General features: G+C 31.4%; 2 protein-coding genes across 2 annotated transcripts in view; one reads left to right on the forward strand and one right to left on the reverse strand.

The window, feature by feature from the left end:
• LOC139513625 (calcitonin gene-related peptide type 1 receptor-like) overlaps positions 1 to 13,525 on the forward strand; it is a 40,229-nt gene extending 26,704 nt beyond the window's left edge. Inside the window, exons 5-11 of the mRNA XM_071302285.1 lie at positions 616 to 766; positions 2,124 to 2,184; positions 3,244 to 3,310; positions 4,594 to 4,676; positions 7,304 to 7,439; positions 12,414 to 12,455; positions 12,801 to 13,525. Of these exons, the coding sequence (XP_071158386.1) occupies positions 616 to 766; positions 2,124 to 2,184; positions 3,244 to 3,310; positions 4,594 to 4,676; positions 7,304 to 7,439; positions 12,414 to 12,455; positions 12,801 to 13,004 (744 nt within the window). The 3' untranslated portion in view covers positions 13,005 to 13,525. The remainder of the gene's footprint in view (positions 1 to 615; positions 767 to 2,123; positions 2,185 to 3,243; positions 3,311 to 4,593; positions 4,677 to 7,303; positions 7,440 to 12,413; positions 12,456 to 12,800) is intronic.
• Positions 13,526 to 13,692: 167 nt separating this feature from the next.
• Positions 13,693 to 26,014, reverse strand: part of LOC139511118 (calcitonin gene-related peptide type 1 receptor-like) — a 29,186-nt gene continuing 16,864 nt past the window's right edge. Inside the window, exons 7-11 of the mRNA XM_071297691.1 lie at positions 25,670 to 25,736; positions 21,469 to 21,551; positions 19,179 to 19,314; positions 18,075 to 18,116; positions 13,693 to 13,990 (exon numbers count right to left, since the gene is read on the reverse strand). Of these exons, the coding sequence (XP_071153792.1) occupies positions 13,805 to 13,990; positions 18,075 to 18,116; positions 19,179 to 19,314; positions 21,469 to 21,551; positions 25,670 to 25,736 (514 nt within the window). The 3' untranslated portion in view covers positions 13,693 to 13,804. The remainder of the gene's footprint in view (positions 13,991 to 18,074; positions 18,117 to 19,178; positions 19,315 to 21,468; positions 21,552 to 25,669; positions 25,737 to 26,014) is intronic.

Genomic DNA, 26,014 nt, shown 5'->3' on the forward strand with positions numbered 1-26,014 from the left:
CACCGAGAGTCCTCTTAGATTGGTACTTTTCCATGTATTTGTCTATTTGTTAGATAATTTTTTTTTTTTAATTTTTCCTCTTCTGTCGTGCGTTTTCACTACTGCCGTATATAAGGCGCATAGTTTAGTTCAATCAAATATGTTTAACCCAACCCCGTTCTAGTCGTGTTTGTCCCAAGTTTAATTTAGTGGTTGTCATTGGTTCCTGTCTGCAATATTGGTTTTTTGTTGGAATTTGTTATATTTTGTGATGTCATGTCATTTTAAGGCTAATTACATGGGATGGTGTTTGCACATTGTTAATGGTCTTAATACTATACTGATATATAAACTAAGTTGCAAGAAGAATAGCGCTGTAACAGGGTAATATTTAATATGTGTATAAATTACGACGACACAAAATGTTGATGGTATTTTAACAAAACTGCGCTGATGCATTTAAGTTCGAAAATTACAAATAAACATTAGTATGTGTTTTCATCTCTTCAACTTCATTGCAATAATGGCAGCCAACTCCTAATGCCCGGTTGCCGAATTAACATCAGAATATCGAATTAAGCTTCTAAAGATAAGATGTGTACTATAAGTTTATACTTACCTTTTCTCTTGTTACAGATATTTTGCAGAGTGTTATATGCAGTACATAGGTACTGTTCAACTTGTAATTACTTTTGGATGTTTTGTGAAGGGTTTTACTTGCATCGGTTACTGATACAAGCTTTCAGAGTTCCTAAAAATCTTACCTGGTATTACATTACTGGATGGGGTAAGTTTTAAAAGTCAAAATTCACTGTCTGGATTAATATTGCATATTATACATTTAGTCTTTTTCATTTTTAGCCATGGCGTTGTCAGTTTATTTTCGATTAATGAGTTTGACTGTCCCTCTGGTATCTTTCGTCCCTCTTTTAGATAATTTGATAAAAGAAGCGCATAATTCTAGTTTGAAAAACAAAATGTTATGCTTGAAATTTTGCCAACTGTGAAGGGAATTCCATTCAAATTTCCTTGTTTAATTTGTTCTTTTTTATTTTAGTTATTTTATTTTATTCTTTTATTTTGTCGTATTTGTGGCTTGTTCTTTAATGTATTACACAATTTGATGTCCACAATTTATATGAGATTGAGAATAATGCATCATAGTAATGGTATGCCGTAAGTTATCATGCCTGATCTGCCATTTTGAAGGCATTGATTTAAAGCGTTTAATTATGTCAGTTTATATGGAGTTCTCTTTTGGATTTGACTTGGACTTCTGTATTTTCTTTTTCTTTTTTGGTAAAACAGATTTTTCTTCAGAAGATGACGAAAAACTAATAGGGAAAGATATTTGCTACGTGTTGTAAAAAGTTAAATCACAAAAATACTGAAATTTCAAATTGAAAGTCCATAATCAAATAGCAAAATCAACAGCTCAAAAAACATCAAACAAATGGACAACAACTGGCATATTCCTGACTTGTTACATGCATTTTCGTATGTAGTACCATAGGGAATAACAGTATTGGCATTTTTGCAATATGATTTTAATAAGCATGAAATACATTTGCACAGATTTGAAAATCTGCAGTGTTAAAGGTTATCATTGGATTTATAGACAAATAATTACAAACAATAATTATACAATTTCACTGACAATAGAACTGAATTTTAATCATGCGCCATCTCATTTAGAAATATTTTCGATACTTTTATGACACAGAAAGAAATGATACCAAGGATGCTTTGTGATCGATAAACACAAATGTAACATTATTTTTCGAAGAAGAACCTTTTTAAACATTAATCTAAATTTATTTCCTATTAACCCAAATGTAAAAATATTACTGACAAGACGAAATCAAGTTAAAGCCAGTTCGTATATATAGAACAGGAACATTTAGTATTCAATTAATGTTATTGTTTGCATTGCATTTACTATAAAGAAATCACTCAAAAAATGGTGACGATTCTGACAGATATGAAGTTATAATACATTTAACAATTAAGCAGCAATAAAAATAAATCAACGACGTGTGTTTCAAATAAATCATTTGTTAGAACATTATTAAAATTGCATTACGGATTTATTTTAGTCCAAATTCCAGGAAACTTCATTAAAAATAAATTATTATATTTTACAGGAGGTTCGTTGATACCTATATTGGTTTATGTTATTGTGAGACTTACTACAGCTGATTATGAGTGAGTAATACGTCCTTGTGAGACTTTATATAGCGCATTATGAATACGCTCTTTCGATACTATTATAGCTATGTTTCAAAACGTAGGTTTTCCATGACCATATGACACATATAGTCACTACTGTGGACAGTGTATAACTTACAAAAAGATTCATACTCTTTCCAAATTCATGTCTTTATATTTCATGAATGAAACATTAGATAAGTGAATAAAATTACATTTTAAAGCTAAACAAAATTGAATGCTGAATCTCTATGTTAAGACGCGATTTGGACCAGTTAAGAAAGGTCACAATCTAGTATGTCTGAAGTTGTCAAACTGAATTTTAGACCCCTTACCATAGAATTGTCAATATTTTGAGTTAGAGCTGGTAGAATGTTCTATAATTTATATACTATTTGTCCCAATAGTAGTACACTACATTGTAAATGTCAGGTACGATTGTTTTAATTTGAATGTATTGTCTAACAGAAATACTCTACAAAATAACTGTGTTCCACGTGCAAATAGATATCGCATGTTCATACCAAACTAAAGAGATTGTATCGTATTAATTTGCTTGAATATTTAATTTAGTATGATTTTGTTTTTATATTAATGTGAGAAGTATTGTAATAAGCATCAAACCGTTGTTTCATCTCTTAAACAAAATAATTAACGTAGAAAAGACAATAAAACAGCAATATATGTAGGCGTCGGTATTTGAAATTAGATGACAAAACATAAAAAAAGAGTTCATGGTTTTTGGGCAACTTGAACATTATTAAGACAAGAAACATTAGACAACTACATAAATTTGAATGTCATTTTTCTCACGATTAAAAAAAAATGAAAATTACTAGGCTCATTATTTCTTCGTAAGACACGCGTTTCGTCTAGAAAAGACTTATCAGTGGGGCTCAATTAAACCATTAATAACAAAATAAAGAACGAAGCATTCAGCACTTTTGAACAAGTAATGTATTTAGAGATGGAATTATTCACTGCTACATTATTGCTGTATGTTAATAGTCTTTTTATAGACATTTTAATTATAAATAAGGTTTTTGTATATTTTAGCTGCTGGGTTAAAAATATAGGTATCTACGAATGGATATTATACATTCCAAACCTCATATGCATATTGGTAAGTTTAAGATATTAAATAACACTTCGTTAACAGTCGTATACTCCATGCACAAAAAACCCAACAGATTTACAAAGAAGAACGATTAACTGGTTGACCGATACGATATGTATGTGTCTTTACTCAATACCGACATGTTTTCGCAGTCTTTTTTTTATATAAACAAGAACAGCCTTCCTATTTGTAGTTTAACTGTTTGTAACCATTCAAGAATGTGTTATGTTGTCTCTGTTACCGACGCCCCCCTTCTCGCTTCATTTTGGAGCTCATGCAATTTCCTCAGTTTTGTTTCATTATCTTATTTAATTTTTTTAAATTGACTTATGAAATTGAAATATCGATTAACTAATGTTGTGTTTATTTATGAAGTCTGCTGATTGACAAGTGTTATTCAATAGCCCAAATTAGGCGTTGAAATGTATTTCAGTTGCTATGAATTATCCGTTGCAATATAATTTTAAAAAAATCGAAGGGACCACGAAGTAACTGAAATTACCTTTTTTTTTTTTTAAAGATCTATGAGACCTCCTCGAAGTACTGATTTCAAAGCCAACTTAAACTATAATTTTACCGTGTCTCTTGCAAGACAAGATTATAAATCAATACATATTCAGAGGAGGTTGTAAATTGTTTCGAAAGTGTCAAACGTAAGAGGGGTATACATCAGGTTGTTGATGTTCTCTTTTGTTTCACATTTTGGTATACCAGGGCCTTTTATTGCTTAGTATCCAGTATTGGTATTGTCATTGTCTGAGTCCATAATGTTTTTATTTGGTATATGGATAGTATTTTATTGGAATTTTGGGTCCTCAATAATCGAGTGAGCGTCATTGATCAATTAAATGCAGACGACGAAACGCGCGTCTAGCGTATTTAAATTCATAAATATAAAACAGAACATGTGGTATGATTGCCAATGAGACAAATCTCCACAAGAGACAAAAATAACACTAAAATTAATAGCTGTAGGTCACCGTATGGCCTTCAACAATGAGCAAAGCCCTGAAACGACAATTCAAATCAATTCAAAAGAGAAAACTAACGGCCTAGTTAATGTACAAAAAATTGAACGAAAAATAAACGACAAGCACCGAGTAAGCCTGGTACCTTAGATAAAATACTTATTAGTACCCTGTGAGTAAAATAGGGTAGTTAAGTGCTTTTCAATGGAAGTAAACTTGCTTTTGGTCTCCCGTTATGAGATGTTAGGCTCAGATCATAGGTTTACATTTCTATTCTCTTCATATCGTCTGTATTACTGATAATAAATTCATTTATTTCAGTTAAACCTAATGTTTCTGTGTAGTATTCTCAGGATAATGTTGACCAGACTTCAAAGTCACCCTAACGAACCAAGTAACTACAGGTAAAATTCGATGTCCAGTTTAAAGCCGATCGTTTTAATCATAGAACATTTGTTCCATTGTCTACATTATCTATACATATTGCTTACTGCAATAAAAAAAAGAAAGAAAATACTGAATTTTCATATACATGTATCATGGTTGCCTTGATGTGACAGATATATAATTGTAAGATATCATGGCCTCTATAATATAAATTTCTTCAAATACTAAGGTTAATTTTAAACAAAACATTTTTGGCTAAAGCCAGATTTTTTTTATGGGAAGCAAGGTTTCCTCTTAATTTCTCTTTTATTTGGCCTAAAAACTAAATAATTTGAGAGGCAATATGGAGTTATGTTAAGACGCAATGCTCATCTGGCGTACACAATTAAAGGCATATTATCCTAGATAAGCTTTATTCTTCTCTCCCATTTCACTGCAGTTAATAAAGGCAATAGTAGTATAACCGTTAAGTGAGATGTAGGTCAATGAATTCACTTTAATCATAATAAATCTCTAATGGTGTAGGATAAATACCATATAATGTGCAAAAAGTAAAATCACAAAATAACCGATCGACGAGGAAAATTCAAAACAGAAAGTCCCTAATCAAATGGCAAATCAAAAGCTCAAACACATCAAACGAATTAATAACAACTATCATAATCTTGATTTGCAATAAAAGAGGGACGAAGGATACCAAAGGGACAGTCAAACTAATAAATCGAAAATAAACTGACAACGCCATGGCTAAAAATGAAAAAGACAAACAGACAAACAATAGTACACATGACACAACATAGAAAACTAGAGAATAAACAACACGAACCCCACCAAAAACTAGGGGGGATTTCAGGTGCTCCGGAAGGGTAAGCAGATCCTGCTCCACATGTGGCACCCGTCGTGTTGCTTATGTGATAACAAATCCAGTACATAGTCTAATTCGTAGGTCACATTAATGAAAGGGAAGGGAATTGTAGTTACGAGGTAAAGTACATATCCGATATCATTTGTGAAACGGTTATTCAATAAACTGGTGATTGGAGAAGGGAAACCAAAAAATGGCAGAAAAAGGTACTATTTTGAACAATTAAACTTTTCTGCACTCATTTTAATTTTTTATTGTTTACTTTTTATCAATTTTTCAAATATACTGAAAATTTAGTTGGTGTTATTAAAAACACATTTTGATCCGTAAATATGTGATTCGAAATTTAAAATATATAACAATACTTATGAACGAAAGCTGAGTGACTACTTTTAAGGTTATGTAGACTAACACGTTAGTCTTGATAAAATGCTATACAGCAAATGTGCAATTTTATAATTTTGTTTGAATATTAAAAATATATTGGAATAAAAATAATAAAAATACGCGAAGTAATTCGTTTTTTCTTTTTGATACAACAATACGAAAAACGATTTTCGTTTGAAAATATCACCAAATAAAGGACGTTTATTTGTTTTTTGTTTATGACATTGCAAAGGATGACATTAGTTTTCTATTTGCCTATCCGATTAATAATAGTTATCACAGAAATAGTTATAATATTGTCACTTGTTGTGTCATGAGAACTGTCCACGGAAAACCTTATCATTCCAGTGCTGTATTTTTTATTTTTCGTTGTCTAGCTTATAAAAACTGTAAAAAGTAAGAAAAGGATGAAAACCTAAAGGTTTACGAAAACATTTGACAACTGTTATGAAAAATTAATGGAAGAAAAATGTACAATTCAATAATATAACAATTTTTTCTATTGATAAGAATGCTCAAGCATTTGTTTTTGTTAGGTTTTCTAGTTTTTCCCCTTTTTGAATTAGCCTTAGAGTTTGATTTTATTTTGTGAAAACATTTTTTTTTTGTAAAGGTCAAAATAGACAATCAAGCGTTTTACACTCGAATTGTCGTAACCCTTTTTGTCAGTGTTACTTGTGGTTTCAATATACACTATTTTTTCAACTTTTTTGTTTGAAACAGAAAATCATTTGAATCCGATAACAAGGTTTTGATGTATTGACAAGGTATAATAAAGGCAACAGCAGTATACCGCTGTTCAAAACTCGTAAATCTATGGACAAAAAAACATAAATTGGGGTAACAAACTAAAACTGAGGGAAACGCATCAAATATAAGAGGAGAACAACAACACAACATTAAAATGTAACATACACAGAAACTAACTAAGCATTAGACAAAATCCGATGAGAATAACAAATATAACATCAAAACCCAATACATGAATTTGGGGTAGAAAAGTACCATGACACGTCTTATAGTAATGTGAATTCACATTCAAATATAAGAGAAAACAAACGACACAACGGAAACACAACGTTAAAATGTTACACACACAGAAACGAACTAAAATATAACAATGGCCATTTTCCTGACTTGGTACAGGACATTTTATATAATTTTTGTTCATAACTTTTACTATGAAAAATTTGAAATTTGATATTTCAGGTAATACCATTTGTCAGAAAACGCGCATATACCTGTGTGATCACAGGTGAAATAATTTTCTCATGGTACTTTACTTTTGTTATTATTATGTCATGGTTATCTAGTTGGCATAGACTTTTTTTTTAATAAGATGAAAATTAAATTAATTCGAAGTGCACAATTTTATTATACAATTCATTTCAGACGTGGTCTTAAGGCGACATTTCTTCTGGTTCCATTGTTTGGCATTCAGCTATTCTTCATAACATACAGACCACCAGCGGAGAAAGCAAACCGTCTTCTCTATGAAATTGTGTCTAAAGTCATCATAGATTCTCAGGTATATTTCCTATGAAAATATGGTACATTTTTCTTCCATTAAAAGCAGTCTATTTTAGATTCCAGTAGACAAAAAAAATTAAACAAAATAAGATAATTCATAAGTCAAAAGTACAGAAAAACGTGAAGAGCTATATACTCTTAGGATCAATAAACGCGAAGAGCTATATACTCTTAGGATCAATAAACGTGAAGAGCTATATACTCTTAGGATCAATAAATGTAATAGCCAAATCAATATAAGGTCAACTTTGTTTGAAGGAGTTTGAACCGTTCATTCTTTATCTTTCATGTATATATAAATAAACGCGAAAGAAGTTAGGAAAGATAAGTTATAAATCGTTCCAATTCCGAAACACTGACTAATAAGCAAATGATACCCACGTATCCTATTGGTCAACCAGCATCACTGTTTATATAAAATTTGCGGTAGACAATTTTCATGATTCAAAATTGTCGAACCTACCATTTAACATTAGACATTTTTTTTTATTCATTATTTGTCTATTCCCTTTGGAAAATGTTGATATCTCTTATCAATGATTTTCCATTTGACGATTGTATGATTATCGTTGCATTTTGAAGAATTTGACAGCAAAATGTTGAGGTACTGGCTAATGAGCGGGTGATACACTAGGAGAACAATAGTCAATCGGCAGATACATGGACCCAGTGGTAGTTATAATACTAACGGTGGTAACAAGTAAACTGTACAGGATGTCCATTGCGACAATACTTGTCAGTGTTGCTCAAAATATTGTTTGATCCAAAACTTAATACAAACGTTGAAGAACTGATTAAACCAAATAATAACACAACAAAAATGAAACCATACATGGACAAGGAAACAGAGCTATACATGAGGGAGAAACATTCCATAATTTAAACTGATTTACAAAATTTTAAAACAGAAAGTTTCGAGAAAAACTATATCTTTTTTTTTATCGCTACTAAGCTGTTGATACCCACAGGGAGTAACAGTCAACCGATAGAGGAACATGTATCAAGCTGGTAGTTGTAATAACATTAACGACTCCAATTTTCTTGACCGAATGCGCATTTTTGACAATTCATGTCTGATTAGTGCTGTTCAAAGCCGAAATTTTATAAGAGTATGTTTCAACACATTTTGTCAAATTCTGTAAATGGGGTATGTTTAAAATAATTATACATGTGAATTAAATATACTCCAATTACAAAATCCAATTTATGAAACATCAATAGAGACTATTTATCATTATTTCATATCAGTTGAGAATAAGATCCTATTATTGGATTAAAAGGGGTCACATGACATTCGTAATTCTTCAGTAATAAATTCCATCGGTCATTAACAGAAAAAACGGACCAGAAAACCGGTCGTTAACGAACTTTTACATGATAATGACCGGTGGGGCGTCGTTTCCGTCTGATAATGACCGTTGGGGCTTGATTTCTCTGTTAATGACCGGTGGGACGTGGTTTCTCTTTTGAGAGAGAAGTATCTTTTATAAACCATGTTCCTGTTTTTAATATATGATTATATTTAAGTTGTTGAATTGTTTATTATATGTTTTTGTTAATTAGAAAATTAAAGATAACTTGATTAATAAGTATTTATATACTGAAAAATTGCACTAAAATGAATGGCAGTATTACTACGACTGGTCTTCACTCTTTGCCATAGAAATCGTACAACTACTCGAGTTCGCTGTAGGCATTTTGAATTTATGAGAATTTTCCAAAACATGGTTTCTCAATGAAATAAACATAATAGTTCTTGAAAAACTGGTCATTATCGTGATACATGGACTGCCCGTAGTTTTTCAAGAACTATTATATAATTATAGCACGTAATAATATGTTATAAAGTTTATGCTTGCCTTAGATGGAAATGCAATTTTATCTTTTAGTTTAGTAATTTGTTTAGATATTTAGATCATTTTGTTTAAACTTCGATAACTTAAAGTTATCATAAAATCAATATTTTCTTCGATTGCATAACATATTCTATTGAATTCGTATAATATTTGAATCTCAATCCTGGTATCTTTGATGAGTTTATATACTGTCTTTGTTTTATAGTTAACACAAATCATCACGATTGTAATCCAAAATAAATTTTATTATATGAATACTAAAATATACGCTTTTATGTACACATTTCACGAAACATCAATGAATATAAAGTTAAGTATTCTGACATTGAACTAGTAATCCATTCAGAAATACCATTGTTGCAACAAACAGAGAAGACGAATCCAACATGACACATACTCATTACTTATTTGTTACATGAAAATATAAAATAGTAATAAATGCATCAACAGTGAATCTATTTTGCTTTGCATTCAAATGTGTTGATTAAGCAAATAAGGTTAGAAAAACACTTTCAGAATTTAATTAAACATTATTAAAAAAAGATTAAATCCTAAATTGAAACCAGTTTATCATGTAAATGACAGTTGTTATTGACATTCTTATTGACTATTGCCTGATCCTACAGCTAAACATCTAAGACAGTCTCAAAGGTATATAATTCGGAAGTACGAAATTTATTAAGTGTTTATTTCATTTACTACCACTGAGTCGATATTGCTGCATTTTTACTGTTAGTTCACGAGAATCTTATCATCAGCCTAGTAGTCGGCACTTTGGTGTTGATATGAATATCAATTATATGGTCATTTTTATAAATTTACTCTTTTCAAAAGTATGAAATATTCAAAATACTAAGGATTTTCTTATCCCAGGCAAAGATTATTTTATCCGTATTTGGTACAACTTTTTGGAATGTTGGAGTCCTTAATAATCTGCAACTTTGTACTTGTTTGGCTTTCTAACCATTTTGATCTGATTATGGATTCAATAGATTCTGGTTCAATACTAACATTATATATTACATCTTGACAACATTAATTGACAACATATTTGTGAAATTTGGAGGTTTGGTCTTCCAACAGACTATTGGAATCCCAATGGGTACCAAATGCGCTCCTCTACTTGAAGATTTGTTTTTGTATTCCTATGAAGCAGAATTTATCCAAGGGCTTGTACAGAAAGGAGAAAAGAAAATAGCCCAGTCTTTTAACTTCACCTTTCGGTATATTGATGATGTACTGTCTCTTAATGATAACATATTCAGTGATCACTTACATTTAATATATCCAAGTGAACTTGAAATTAAAGATACTACCGACACAGATAAATCTGCTTCATATTTAGATCTTTTTCTCGAAATGACTACTTATGGTAGGTTAAATACCAAAATGTATGATAAACGCGATGATTTTAATTTTCCTATAGTCAACTTTCCATTTCTGTGTATCAACATCCCAGCGGCAAGAGCATATGGAGTATATGTGTCTCAATTGATACATTACTCTAGAGCTAGCTCAAAGTACGTTCGTTTTATTGAACGAGGAATAATGCTTTCTCAAAAGTTGCTAAGACAGGGCTATGAATCAATCAAATTAAGGTCATCACTCAAGAAATTTTACGGTCGCCATCATGAGCTGATTGGCCATTATGACAAAAGTGTGTCAGAAATCATATCTGATATTCTTCCTCAGTCATTATAACTTTCCATCATTACCGAACTGAACAAAGAAATAACACGACGGGTGCCGTATACGGTGCAGGAAATGCTTACTCTTCCGGAGCACCTGATTCCACCCCCGGTTTTTAGTGCAGTTCGTGTCGTTTTTTATTCATTATTTATGACTGTTGATGTAAATGTCTTTTGGTTTATTGAGTCTTTGTTTACTCCTTGGTCTTGATTGTTATTATCTACTTATCTAAAATTCCCAGGTTATAAATTAAATAAATACCAAGAGACAGTGGTAACCGTTCTAAGTTTTTTTCAGATTCATCAATGAATAATCATTGTATTTAAGGAGACGGTATGGTTTCAGTTTGGGATTGTGTCTTGTATTATTGCATTAGAATTTTATTCCATTAATTACAAAGTTGCAAAAAGTAGCCTTCTTTTATGAAATTGTCATTAATAATAAGATATGAGGCAAGACTTAATTCAACAAAGATATTGTGCTTTCAGGCTTTCTAAGATCAAACTTGTTGTGTCCAAACATAATGCGAGGAAGGAACATTTTATATCATAAACATCAATTTCGAAATGTTAATGATAGATGTAGTGACAAAGAAATTTACATATACACCTAAAGTGTCCAGATAATATCAACGAGTTCATTTCAATTAAAGTAGCATAAATTTGAAAGGCTTGAATAAGTTTATTATTTTTCATTTTTAATCAAGTTATTGCTCTACCTAAAAAAACTGCAAATTATCGTTTGACTAAAGTACGTGTTCCATTAGTACAATAAAAGTAATACAAAATTGAATGACGAGAATTAAAATCGAACTTATCTGTGTTCGACAGAAAATAAGTTTCTCTGCAGAAGTATCAATCAAAGGTTTCCATAATTTATGTCCTACGGGCAGATTTAATGTTATAGTAAAACTGACGGATATATAATTTAAGAACATAGATACTAAACCATTTCTAGTTAGCGCAAACCATAATTTGCTTTCTTTTTTGTATGAATGATTATGATAAGGACATTAAAAAAAACTTAAAATTCACACGTTTAGTTGACCAATTCCGTAACACAAAAAATGACGCCACTTTTCATTTAGAATATCCAAAAAACTGTTAAAGATTTTAATACTATAATTTCAGAAACTATTTCGTACAATTATTATTGCGATTTTCTCATTTAAGCCAAAAATGCAATTTAAATTTTTGCGATATTGAGATAAAATCCTATTCATTTTATGTATTTAAAACAATTACAAAATGCGAGTTTGAAATATTTACGATTATACCCCTGTCGCAATAATTAAATCATCGCAATAATTTCTGAATTAACAGTATACAATTTGCTCGTCACTACAATGTACTTTAATTTTTTTTTGGATGAATCAATGCCAGAATAAAAATCTTTCTAGCTTTTGATTTTTTTTCTCTTTTTGACAGGGATCCTTAGTGTCATTAATATTTTTCTACATGAACGGAGAAGTGAGTATTGTCACATGATATAGTTTTAGTAAAATTTATTGTCATGTTTGAAAAATGAAACTGCCTGATAAATTCCATTTCTTTAGGGAAAAGGCAAAGACGTTATAATTAATGAAATACATTGCATATTGGAAATATTTATGATCATGTCACATTTGCAAAGAACGAACGATTCATTATATGAAAAAGATTTAATTAAACTTTAAAGAAACGTATATTAAACTTACTTTAATAGACAGTAGATTAAGATTGATATAGTAGTTACTTTATTGATTTTAAAAAGTATCAGAGCTATATAATTTGACCTATATTATTGATATATTATATTTAAAAAATGTCTTTTAGGTGCACACAGCGTTAAAGTACCAGTTTCGTATTATCCATTTACAGTTCCCATATAAAACAAAGAAAAGTATCTCCCGGAACCAGTCAGCGACCCAAATGTCATCAATACGTCTGACAAGCCAAAGAAATGGATGTTATGATGGTCCTAAATTTGAGAAAACCGTTCATATAAACGGAGACGTCAAAGAATATGCGTTTTCATAATATACCGGGTTAGAATTTCATCAGAAATTATCAGAAATCTATAAAAATATGTATATTTTTACCATAACAAATATTTCTATGTGCATTGAATAAGATATTGTTAATGGTGTAGAAAAAAATGACAATCTTCTTTTAATACAAATTTGAGCATCCGTGATTACAAGTCCACACTTATATTTTTTCGTCGTTGATTATGATTCCCTCAGTCAAACCTAACATTAGACAGTAATAGAAGCAGTAGTTACTGCTCTTTTTCAATCCTTTCTTTTCTTTTTTCATTCGTTTGATGTGTTTGAGCTTTTGTTGTTGCTATACCATAAAATAGCTTTAATAAATGTTACCGTTTCTACAATGTCGTGTTTGATCAAATATGAATTTAAATGTTTTATAAGGGAAATGAGCATCGGTGTTCAATAGGTATTCTAATGACCGGTTTGTTATAATATACTACATATATAATTCATACCATTTTTTCACTAGTTTAGCTTAGTAATGTTAACCCTGGTTTAATTGATGGTATTTTTTTTTTCATTCATTCTACTGTTCTACATTGTCTAATATGTTTTACTTTTCCTCATTATCTTATATCTTCGTTTTCTACATAGTCTTAAAAATCGTGGTTGGTAAATAAACCTTGGATTAGATTTCATTAATAGTGACAATTTTTAGAATAAATCAAAAAGAATGATATGATTTATGTCTTTACAAACGGTTTAAAGGCATATAGATTAAAAAAAATGACAATGACAATTAACAGTGCCTGAACAGTTGTTGTTTTACGCAAATACATATTCGTGTGTTTAGTCATCTATTTTGATAGCTTTCTTGAGTTGAAAAGCTTTGTTATATCCATTCATTTGAATGTTTGAACGAATGTTTGTTAGTGATATGTGACTAGCAGAAAAATTGTTCACAAAGTCTCTTTGGTTTCCACGGGTACAGGGTAGTTCAGTGCCATGCCAACAATATTTCAATGATGAATGTACCTAAAGTAAAATAAAAAGTAACATATATTACACAGCAAGATAAAGTAGTCAGTCAGTCTCTTGGTTAAACATGTTTGCACCAAACGTCATTGAAATTTGTCTATTATTTTCATGTCCCTTATGTTATTATGGTAAAGTAAAAAAAATAAGACTAGATTTATATGAAGATCTTTCATGGAAGTCTACTGCACAGATAATGCTTTTTTAAAATATCGATGATCTATGTCCATTCTTGTTGATAACTTAATTTATCTTTTCATATCTAACTCTGTCTTGCAACAAACATTATTGCTAAAAGTGTTTTTCTTGGTTTATAAATGTTTATAATGTATATATTTTGTCTAAAAATCAGTTGAGTAATGATGTGTATTTTATTGATCCTATCGTCACTACGCTTTGATTCAAACAATTTACAAAAAGTTACGAATAAAACAGAAATAAGTTTGATACTGTTTGTAGTTCAAATTAAATTTAGAATATTCAGAGCATTAGCACATTTTATCACAAATATTACAATAATTGTGTAATTTTAGGTTGACAATGTTTTTTAAGTTAAAGTTATTTTTTTGTTTGTTTCTATCGAATAATTTTTTTCTCTCAGGACATATTAGTTGTCATGCAAAATGTATTCATAACTAATTAACAAACAATTCGTTCATAAATCTATATTACCTACAGTAGTAACTTTGTTTGTTTCTATATTACCTACAGTAGTAACTTTGTTTCTAATATAATCTAATACATCTGACATAAATATTTCATCAAAGAGATTTAGTTCATTCGATTATTCTCTACTATACATAAAAATAAAAGATATATATGCTATGATTGCGAATGAGACAACTCTCAACAAGAGACCAAATGATATAGAAATTAACAGCTATAGGTCATCGTACGGCCTTCAATGCCATACCGCATAGTCAGTTTTAAAAGGCCTCGAATTCAAAAATGTTAAACAATTCAAACCAGAAAACTAACTACCAAATTAATGCACAAAAAAAGGAACGAAAATGAAATATGTAACACAGTGCTAACAAAACGCCAATTACAGGCTCCTGACTGGGGACAGGCACATACATACATTTGTGGCGAGTTTTTACATGTTAGCGAGATCCCAACCATCCCCTTAACCTGGGACAGTATTGTACCAGTACCACATAAGAATTAGTTGAAAAAGGCTTAACTAATTAGATGAATACAAGTTGAAGTACATATAACAAAACACGTGACCTGACCGGGTACTTGTACATCCCAACAACAAAACGACACTTAGTTCAGATATGATTGAAATCAATTGAAGTAAAAATACATTGAACCAGTGTGCAACGTAAAATGAAATTGTATGAAGAGTTTATTCGAGGTTACCAAGAAAATCATATGCAGAAGATACAGAGTGCCTTGTGATTACAAAATCCATGTTTCGTCACTTAAGGAAAACATCCTAGCGAGAAAAAACCAGAACAACAAAACAGATGAACAAACTGACAACCTAAATTCTCTATAGAGCATGTGTGTTTGTTCTTTATTGTTATCGTTGAATGGGACTCGAAATACATGTTTGCAAGCATTCCAAACTCAACATAGAGGACTTTTTGTAGTTTATATGCTATTGATTATTATTATTTCCTGGTTGGATATTTTAAAAGGATTTCGGTGAATTTGATTCTTCACCCGTCTCTTACTATTGCTTTGCTCAAACGTAACGAGACAACATCATAGTTCTACCTTTTATATGACTTACGCGTCTGGCGTATTAAAAAGTAAAATCACAAAAATACTGAACTTAGAGGAAGATCAATTGGGAAAGTCCATAATCACATGGCAAAATCAAATAACAAAACGCATCAAAAACGAATGGACAAGAACTGTCATATTCCTGACTTGGTGCAGGCATTTTCAAATGTAGAAAATGGTGGATTAAACCTGGTTCTATAGCGCTAACCCTCTCACTTTAATGACAGTCTCATAAATTTCCGATATTTTTACATTGATGCGTTAAATAAACAGACACAATAAATAAAATAGTCAAAATATGGGTACATCAGTCATCATCGTTTAACAATTTTAAAAGGAACAATTTAACAGAACACAAAAACATCTACTATCTACGAACACATTTATTGATTTGAGTGTCTGACGTCAGACAATTTTATACGTCACATAAATTTGTCGTTCAATGTGCGTACAAACAATTTTAAAATTTTCATGGGAATGTTAGCATACAGGGTTAAAAAATCAAAAGTATGTAAGAATAAATTTAAGAAATAGACCGAGATTTAAACTAGTCCAAAATTTTATATATAGAATTTATAAGAATCCGAAAATAGTTAATTCCACTACGCGATTGAATGATTTTGACGTTTGTGGTTCAACGTATATTGTAATTCATAATAGAAATATATCATAATGACATATAATAGAACAATATCATATTGACGGCATTTTTTAAAGTACAGAGTCACGTTATAAGAACAAAAGAAATACAAAAAGTCGTAAATACAAAACAAACCACAAAAAAATGAAAGCCAATACACTTGTGTATAATTCGGAGTTTAGTATGACGTCCATTATCACTGTACTATTATGCATATTTTAGGGGCCAGCTGAAGGACACCTACGGGTGCGGGAATTCTCGCTACATTGAAGACCCATTGGTTGCCTTCGGCTGTTGTTTGCTCTATGGTCGGGTGGTTGTCGCTTTGACATATTCACCATTTCCTTTCTCAATTTTACATTGACGAGATGTATAAGTACCGAGCCACGTGAAACGGATATCACATGAAACCATTCAAAAGTAAAAGTAATAATAATAATAGAACAAAGACAAATGAAAGAACTATAAAACACGTTGTTAAGATGATAAACAACATCAGTACGCAGAATCTATACATCAAGACCATCGTGTATTATTTGAGAAGTTGATACGGAATATTTATCAACAAGGTCTTGGTACCTTCCGATGAACTTTTTTAGAAAAAAAACGAGACGTTCTTTGACATATCCCTGTTTCATCAACTTTCTACTCAGACACTGATGACGTTTACAAATTCTGAGTAGGAGCTGCAAGCTCTTGAATATCGAATAAGTTGGGAAATATATATCCCATATGCAGGTGAAGTTGGTATATTGCTACTAAGGTGGGGGAAATTTATAATTTCAAAATTAAAATCGTCTCGTTTGTCATAGATTCTGGTACTGAGATGTCAAATTCGAGATATAAGTCTAAAAATGAGGCGGAGGAAGCCGTGTCTGTTGTTTCTTTAATCTCTAGTTCTGGGGGATATATTAATGGAACCCAATCAGAAAAGTTCAGATTGTTTATGGAAAGAACATCATCAATATATCTGAAAGTGAAATTAAATAATCTGGCTTCATTGATTCTCTTGTTTTTTACAAGTGTCTGGAGGAGCTCCGATTCATATGAAAATAAGAAGAGGTCGGCAAGAAGAGGCGCACAGTTTGTTCTCATAGGAATGCCGACAATTTGTTGGAAAAGTCTACCTCCAAACTCAACAAATATGTTGTCGATAAGAAACTCCAGCATACTGACCACTTGTTCTTCTGTGTAGCATATTTTACCTTTTTGTTTGTCACTATTTACGAAATATGCCTTATGAAATCCTAAAGTAATAAATTTATAGCGTATGCTACCATTTTTATGTTGAAAGGCATTGTGGATTGATTACTATTCAAACCATTGGGTCAATGCCACTGCTGGTGGACGTTTCATCCCCGAGGGTATCACCAACCCAGTAGTCAGCACTTCGGTGTTGAAATGAATATCAATTATGGTTATTTTTTAAATTTCCTGCTACAAAACTTTGATTTTTTCGAAAAAATTAGGATTTCTTATTCCAAGCATAGATTACCTAAGCCGTATTTGGCAGAACTTTTTGGAATTTTGGGTCCTCAATGCTCTTCAACTTTGAACTTGTTTGGCTTTATAAGCTTTTTAATCTGAGCGTCAGTGATGAGTCTTATGTAGACGAAACGTGCGTCTAGTGTATTAAATTATAATCCTGGTACCTTTGATAACTATTTACTAACATAACATAACATTGGTAATTTAAAAAGAAATTGTTACCTCTGAATTCATATAACAAAAGACCAGCGATACTATTGCTCCCTGAAACAAAGAATATGATATTTGAATGGATTGTTTCTATACATTGGGAAACTGAATATAATAAACTTTACTGTTTTCTAATCAGTTCTTCGTTATGAAGACCATTAGATTAACAGTCGAAGTTGCAGTACTTTCAGTGAGGAATAGGTAACCAGTATTATTACTTATTGAGTTAGCAGAAAATAAAATGATACATAGATGAGATTACGCCTTTCAATTATTAACATCTTTTCCAAATCATTTGTTCTTCAATCCATATTCTCTCTTCTAAGTATTAAGTATATAATAATCTACAATTTAAAAGTACACTTATGATTTCTTTTCTGTCATTTAACCGTCAGCACGTTCTGAAGGAAAATTAGGTTTACTGTATAGTCTCATTTAAAATTAAACTCCGCAAATTTATCTAATTTTTATTTTCATTTAACTATGTTAAGTAATGCTGTTAATTTAACAGTCTTTCGTTTCTTTTCATCGTGAACAGTCCCCTAAAACACCACTGAAAAATTTGAAAAAGAGTCACCAATATTGTTAAAGCCTGGAAAAGGAGGGTCTTCTGTATTTTCAAGCAGTCTTTAAAGTTATATAAAAAAAAGTACCAAGTTTGGTTTTTTTCTTAATAAAAATTATGTCTTTAAATGGTATGCAAAGTAATACTAAATCACCATAACTTCGCAGTGTTAATGACATTTGTGGTTGCTTATCAGTAGAAGTAATTGGATACCATGATATCTTTCAAGCAATTTTATACGTGAAAGGGTCAAACCTTCCACAAACATCGCCCAATCGGCACAAAAAAGGGAATTTAATCGAAAGTAATGAAAATCTTGTCGGAAGGAAGGCTATACAGAGTAGAAAACTAAAGTTTATTTTGCCATAACTGTTGAGATATCTTTACCGATAAATTACAGTCTAGAAAATTCATAGAGTGTTTTCCATCCGTCAATTATATTTTTTTATTATTTACTATTTATACATTTCATTTCTGATAAGTGTTAAAATTCGTATATATTAAAATTAAGATATCTTAGTTGAGAAACATTACATATATATTTAATTTACCTGAGAATCAATAATGAATTTTGAAATTACTTCATACGGAAATCTGTATGCTGTTTCCTCTGGGGGTCGGTAGATAATAAAGAAAAGCTGAATACCAAATAATGGTACCAGTAAGAATGTTGCTTTGATCCCACGTCTGAAATGAATTTGAAATTATTAAAATCGATCACGCAGTCAATCATACCTAAAAAATCAAAATAGCAAAATAGCAAAAATTACCGATTAAGTACAGAAATTTCTGTATCAAATGATTAAAATCAACAGCTCTAATACACCAAACGAAAGGAAACTCCTTGTATATTTGATATTTTCCTACTGACAAACCTTAAAAGATCAGAATAAAAACAGCTGCTAACAAGATGTCATAAATATAACAAGTATTTCTTATATATTTTTTTACGAAAGATAAATATTTGTTGTTTCACACTCGGTCAATTTAATGGCCGAAATAGAAATTGGAAATTTTACATGACCGATGGCTCACGAATTGGCTAATTATCAGATATTGCATAACAGAATATTTTATAAGAGTAACAAAATTAGTGTCTGATGTGGAATAGGATTTTATTACCATTCTTCAGATGGCTCCCGTTTTTGGTGGGGTTTGTGTTGATCAGGTTTTTGTTTTTTTCTGTTTTTTCCAGTTTTCCATGTTGTGTTTGGTGGACTGTTGTTAGTATTTTGATAATTTTTTTGTCATGGCATTGTCATTTTGTTTTTGACTTCTAGTTTGAATATTCCATTTGTATCTTCCGCCTTTCATTTAGATGACTTCGAATAAATTACGACGCAATATTAGGTGATTATTAAGTCTTTCCACTTTTCCGTGGAAAGACTTATTGTATTTCTTCTGATTATTATTTTTTTTTTTTCGCCAACTTCTGAAATTTTTGTTTCGCAAAATGTCGCTTAGATATTTATTGTATTGTATCGTATAGTTTATGCGCTTTTAAATTTCACCCTGCTAAGCCGAACCATTTTCTTTGTAAGAGTTATCTCCCTATGCACTGTTTATCAAGTGAGTGCATCTCCTTTGTAACAAAAAGAGATATCGACAAATTTCTTTTTCTACCTTGTTCATTACATCCTCAGGAATATTGGCTTATTTGGATAGAAGCGATTCGATGAAATTTTATAGGAGTTATCTACCTTTACAAAATAAATTTGTCAGTATGTTTTTTTTAACTCATACACAGTTAACCGTATAACCCTGGAATGATTTTATTTGAAATCCCTAGGTCCTAACTTAGAAAATGAGGTTAAGGTCAAAGGTCAAGGTCAAGTTCTCAACTGTGACTTTTGCTTGTTTTTGCATTTACTCAGACACTTTGAAAGATACATATAAAAGACCAAGTGCAAAATGTCTGCGCTATTGTAATGAAGATATGCTACATTTAGTCTGATACAAATTAATGGCATATTGTAGGAGTTGGTGCCCCTGAAATGTCTTGATATGAGGTTATTTGATTATAACTTCAACTAAGTTCACTATAAAGGCATTTGACCTTGTACAAAAGTTAAAGGTGACAAATGACCTTGAAAAATGACTACCAGAAGTCACCTTGAGAAAAGCGGAAGTAGCCTTTTTTGCAATTTTTTCATATAAAAGAACTCAGAATCCATATATTTAGTCATATAGATACATAAACTGATTACTGAAGACTAAAAATCTTCCAACAAACCGGAAGTGGCCAATTATCTCCCATTCTACATACAAAAGTATATATAAACTATATATTTTTGGAATCAGTGTGAAAGAAGCTATCATATGAGACCGGAAGTGACATTCATTTCACCGGAAGGAGCATATTAACTTCCTTATATCACTCAAAAATATAATTAAACCATTATTTATCGCATCAGTATGAAGAAACTATCTTCTTATAAAAATTTCTTCTATGTGGAAAGACTTTTACTTGTAATTCTTTAAACAAACAAAAGAAGATGAAAATTAGAAAGAAACATTTGTCAGACAAAAGATATTAGATCATGTCGATTATGATCATGTAAAACTAAGAATAACGTTATTAATATTCTTATTTTTACATGATCATAATTTGTCTGTCTGACTAATAATTTTTCTAATTATTCATTCTTGACATTCTTTAAAAATAAGAGGCAATTGGGAATCTGGCATTAGCTATAATATTTGATGTGCTATAACAGCTGTTATCCATTTGTTTAATGTGTTTGAGCTTTCGATTTTGCCATTTGATTAGGGACTTTCCTTTATGAATTTATCCTCGAAGTTCAGTATTTTTGTGATTCAACTTTTTCTATTTATGTATACCGAAAATTGCTGGGTTCATTTGGATGATTCTGTAACCCCGTTAAGAGAATCTTGAGAATACTACACAGAAATACCACGTTCATCTGAAAAATAATGTTAAAATTGAAATAAAATTGAGAATGGAAATGGGGAATGTGTCAAAGAGACAACAACCCGACCATAGTGTTGAGAATAGTTCGAAGTTATAACGTTACGTTTCCCGTATTTACGTTCACATGTTTGTGACGTTGCTTACACCTGGTATGGGCTTCACCATTTTAAATATTATACGCAAAGTAAACACAACGCAGAGTACATATACGACGTATTTAGTTTATTCCACACATTTATGGTGCCGTGACCATTGGATAAGATGGACAGCAAGCTAAAAGCAGTCAGAGCTGGTCACAAAAGTGCAGTGAAGAGACTTTTACGGAAAACGGAAGATGATTCAAACTTGGACAATGAAGAAAGTGCTGAACTTTTAGAGACATTAATTCAAAAACAGAAAATTATTAGTGCATTGGACGAAGATATTATGAATTCTTTAAAGGAGGAGGACATCGAGGAAGAAATTCTAAATGCAGATGAGTACAAATTCTTTTTGAACACCAAAATACGAAATTTACGGAAAACATTCGCAAACAAATTATGTACTGATAATGATATCCCACCGCATGATCACGCATTACCTTCTCACACTTTTGAAAACAATAATCAACACAGTTCTGTTCCGTACACAGCACAAATGTATCCCGTTCAGCAACCTAGCAACCAAAATCACCATTTGCCGAAACTTACTCTACCCATGTTTAACGGAGAAATTCTGACTTGGCAAACATTTTGGGACTCTTTTGAATCTTCAGTCCATTACAATGTAACACTCACAGACGTACAGAAATTTAGTTATTTAAAATCCCAGCTTGTTAATGATGCTGCAAGAACTATTGACGGGTTACCGCTCACAAACTCAAATTACATGGAAGCTATTAAACTTTTAAAGGAGCGTTTCGGACAATCGCATAAGATTACAAATGCTTATATGCAAGCTATGCTAGAACTTAGAGCACCACAAAACAACCTACTCAGTCTACGTGTTTATTACGACAAGTTAGAGGCATATATAAGAGGTCTTGAATCGTTAGGCCGCTCCGGAGAATCGTATGGTGAAAACGGTTCCGATAATTGGGAATTGATTGATTTGAGACGTGGAATTTTGAAAGAAATCACTATAATTGAAGCTGGACAACCTTCGTCGTCGTTTATGGATTCAATGCAGCCTACCACAATGACCGCATCATTTTTGACATGCGCTAATAGAAAATGTGAACCGAGTAAAGTAGTTACATTCGATAACCGTGAGAGACAAACACAAAATATTCGACAAAAACCTTGCATATTCTGCCAGAATTTACACGACTCTGCAAAATGCCCAAATGTTACAGATCACGATACACGCCTATCAATCGTCAAAGAAAAGAAGTTATGTTTTAACTTTTTAGGATCACACCGTTCCTTAGATTGTAAATCGAAATTTCGCTGCCGCCAGTGCCACCAAAAGCACCACACAAGTCTTTGCCATGGAAATACATGTACTAATGATCAGCAAATGTCAGTTAATGCCGTAGTTGATGATAGCGAAAATACATTGATCGTCGAAAGTTGTCATTCGTCTGAAGAAAAATCCCGCTCGAACGTGCTTCTAAAAACTGCCGTTGCACCAGTTGGGGGAAATCGATATGTTGTTACGCACATTTTGTTTGATGAAGGAGCACAGCGCTCTTTTGTTACCGAGGAGTTAGCGTCGAAAATATATTTCGAAATACTAGGAACAGAAACCATACATTTATAGGCATTTGTACCGACAGCAAAGTCCGTCATTTGTCAAGAGCACGCGTATACGTAGAGTCGATAAATAGAACGAAAATTCCAGTTGAGGTTCTAGTAGTACCGAACATCGCCAGTCCGTTAAGCAATTACATCGGTAATGGTATACGAGAATTCAAGTACCTGAAAGGAATACGTTTAGCTCATCCGTTTACAGAAGACAACTCTTCTTTTGAAATCTCCTTGCTCATTGGAGCTGATTTCTATTGGGATTTCGTAGAGGATACAATATTAAGAGGAAATGATCCAACCGCCGTAAAGTCCAAACTTGGTTATTTGTTGTCTTGTCCAATTCCGACGTCTTATCGTCAACAGAGTAATGTAGGTATTTACAACATATTGACATCGCACAAACCAGAGGAGTAATATTTAGAAAGATTTTGGGAATTACAGTCGTTAGGAGTAGATAGCAATACGACAGATGTTGAAACGGTAGACTATATGGAAACAAATCAAAAGTCAGCAATTGAATTCCGAGAAAACAAGTACATAGCAAAGTTGCCATGGAAACTAGATCACGAACCATTGCCTACAAACTTCTTCGTTACGAAACGAAGAACTGAAAACGTCATTCGAAAATTAAGTCAAGATCCCGAAATAATTAAGGTATATGGACAGATAATCAAGGATCAAGAACGCCGAGGATTTATTGAGAAGGTTAAGGATCCCGATATTAGTAAAGGTACTGTACATTATATCCCGCATCACCCCGTCAAGAAGAAATAAAAGAAGTAACACCATCTGATGAATATATGGAAGAACCAAACAACGAAGAAATACCGACAAGAACATTGCCCTTGCGGAAGGCATCAATTCGTGCAAAGGAAAGAATAAAATCATGGACTCGTTAAAGTTTAATTTATATTCCTATTTTTGTGTTTTGAAAAGACAGTAATTCCTGCAAGTGTAAAAATTTCTTTCTTTCTTTATCATTGATGAACATTTAAAGTAATATTCTATTGTTTTGTACATAAATACACTTTGCGGGCCCCAGTATGTTGAGAATAGTTCGAAGTTATAACGTTTCGTTTCCCGTATTTACGGTCACATGTGTGTGACGTTGCTTACACCTTGTATGGGCTTCACCATTGTAAATAGTAAACGCAAAGTAAACACAACGCAAAGTACATATACGACGTATTTAGTTTATTCCACACACATAGAACAGACAACAGCAGAAAGAATTATTCAGGTAAATGAAATTATCAATTTTGCAATAAAACTATAGTTCTGAATATAGATGAAAGATCATAAACTTTTAATAATGTTGAATTAAAGATGCAGCTGTCCCGAGGGATATTTTTATTTTTGTCTGGGAGTATTAAATATTATTAATGTTTATATATACTAGTTAATGGACTTTTATTTTTTTTCAATGTTCTGAATAGCTTTCTCTATATTCCCAAAAGAATTACTTAAAACGTAACTGTGATATACTACATAGTAGGCAAATTTAAAATTTCATCTGTAAGGACAAATATAACATATTTTGGGTGACATTAATGGGTGTTGGTAAACAAAATAATCACCAGGCTCTGTTTTATTCGCGTAGAAGTTCCAAATTAGTTTACTAAATATTTATTATTATATATGACGGATGTTTGAATATGTCATCTGAAATTTGATTAAATAATCTTTTATAGATACTGGAAAAGAGGCAGCATAAAATTTGTTTACTTCTTATTGACAATATTCAATAGAAAAAAAATTAAATTGAGAAATACGAATCATGCTAGAAGATGTATTGATCAACCAAACTCCATCAAGGTCACAACATTTGTTATGAAAACCTCTTTGTCGTAACGGGCTCCTGTTTTAAAACACCGACCACCGTTTTTTCAAAACATTAAGATGAATATGTACTTTAGTTACACTCAAGGGAACTTTGGATCATTTCTTAAAATTTAGAATGGTTAAGATTTCCTTAAAGGAAGACATATCGTACATAAACTTATCCCATACATATTATTATAATGTAGTATAAAGTTTCCCGTCGGCGTCCGACTGGCATTGGTTAACAGAAAAAAATGTTCCAACAATATCTGCCAACACTGTTTTATATTATATAGGGACTCTCCATAACTAACTAGCAAAGATTCAAAACATTATATTGGAAGTTTTAGTCAAACAAGAAACTACATTTTTTGTTTTATCTCTATCGTTCATGGAATCGACAGCAAAGTGATCACATATGAAACACGATGCTTTTACGTAAAATTGAATGATTATTGTGTTGCCAGAATAACGACGAAATGGTGACAAAGGTTCAAATAATCGTGCAACATGTGCATTTTAAATGTTATTGATTATCATAGACACATTTAAATATGCTTACCAATATGCAAAGTAGGTTTGGGATGTAAATAATCCACTCATAAATCCCAATATTTTTTACCCAACATCTAAAACATATAGAATAAAAGCAAAACATTAGTAAAAATATTATTTTTTTTTTATTTTACTTGATTTCTGTATGAATAAAGAAGTAAGTTTATAAATTGCTAATTTTTGCAAAAGCAATCAAATATATCATCAACTCAAATCAAAGCAACATAAAACAAACACAAACACAAAAACAAAAAACAAACACAAAAAACAAAACAAAACAAAAATACATAAGATATAATTCCAGTGTGTGCACATAACATGGTTCTGGAATTATCTTGTTAATATGATTATC

Source organism: Mytilus edulis, chromosome 2, assembly GCF_963676685.1.
Source record: "Mytilus edulis chromosome 2, xbMytEdul2.2, whole genome shotgun sequence".
Taxonomy (NCBI): Eukaryota; Metazoa; Mollusca; class Bivalvia; order Mytilida; family Mytilidae; genus Mytilus; species Mytilus edulis.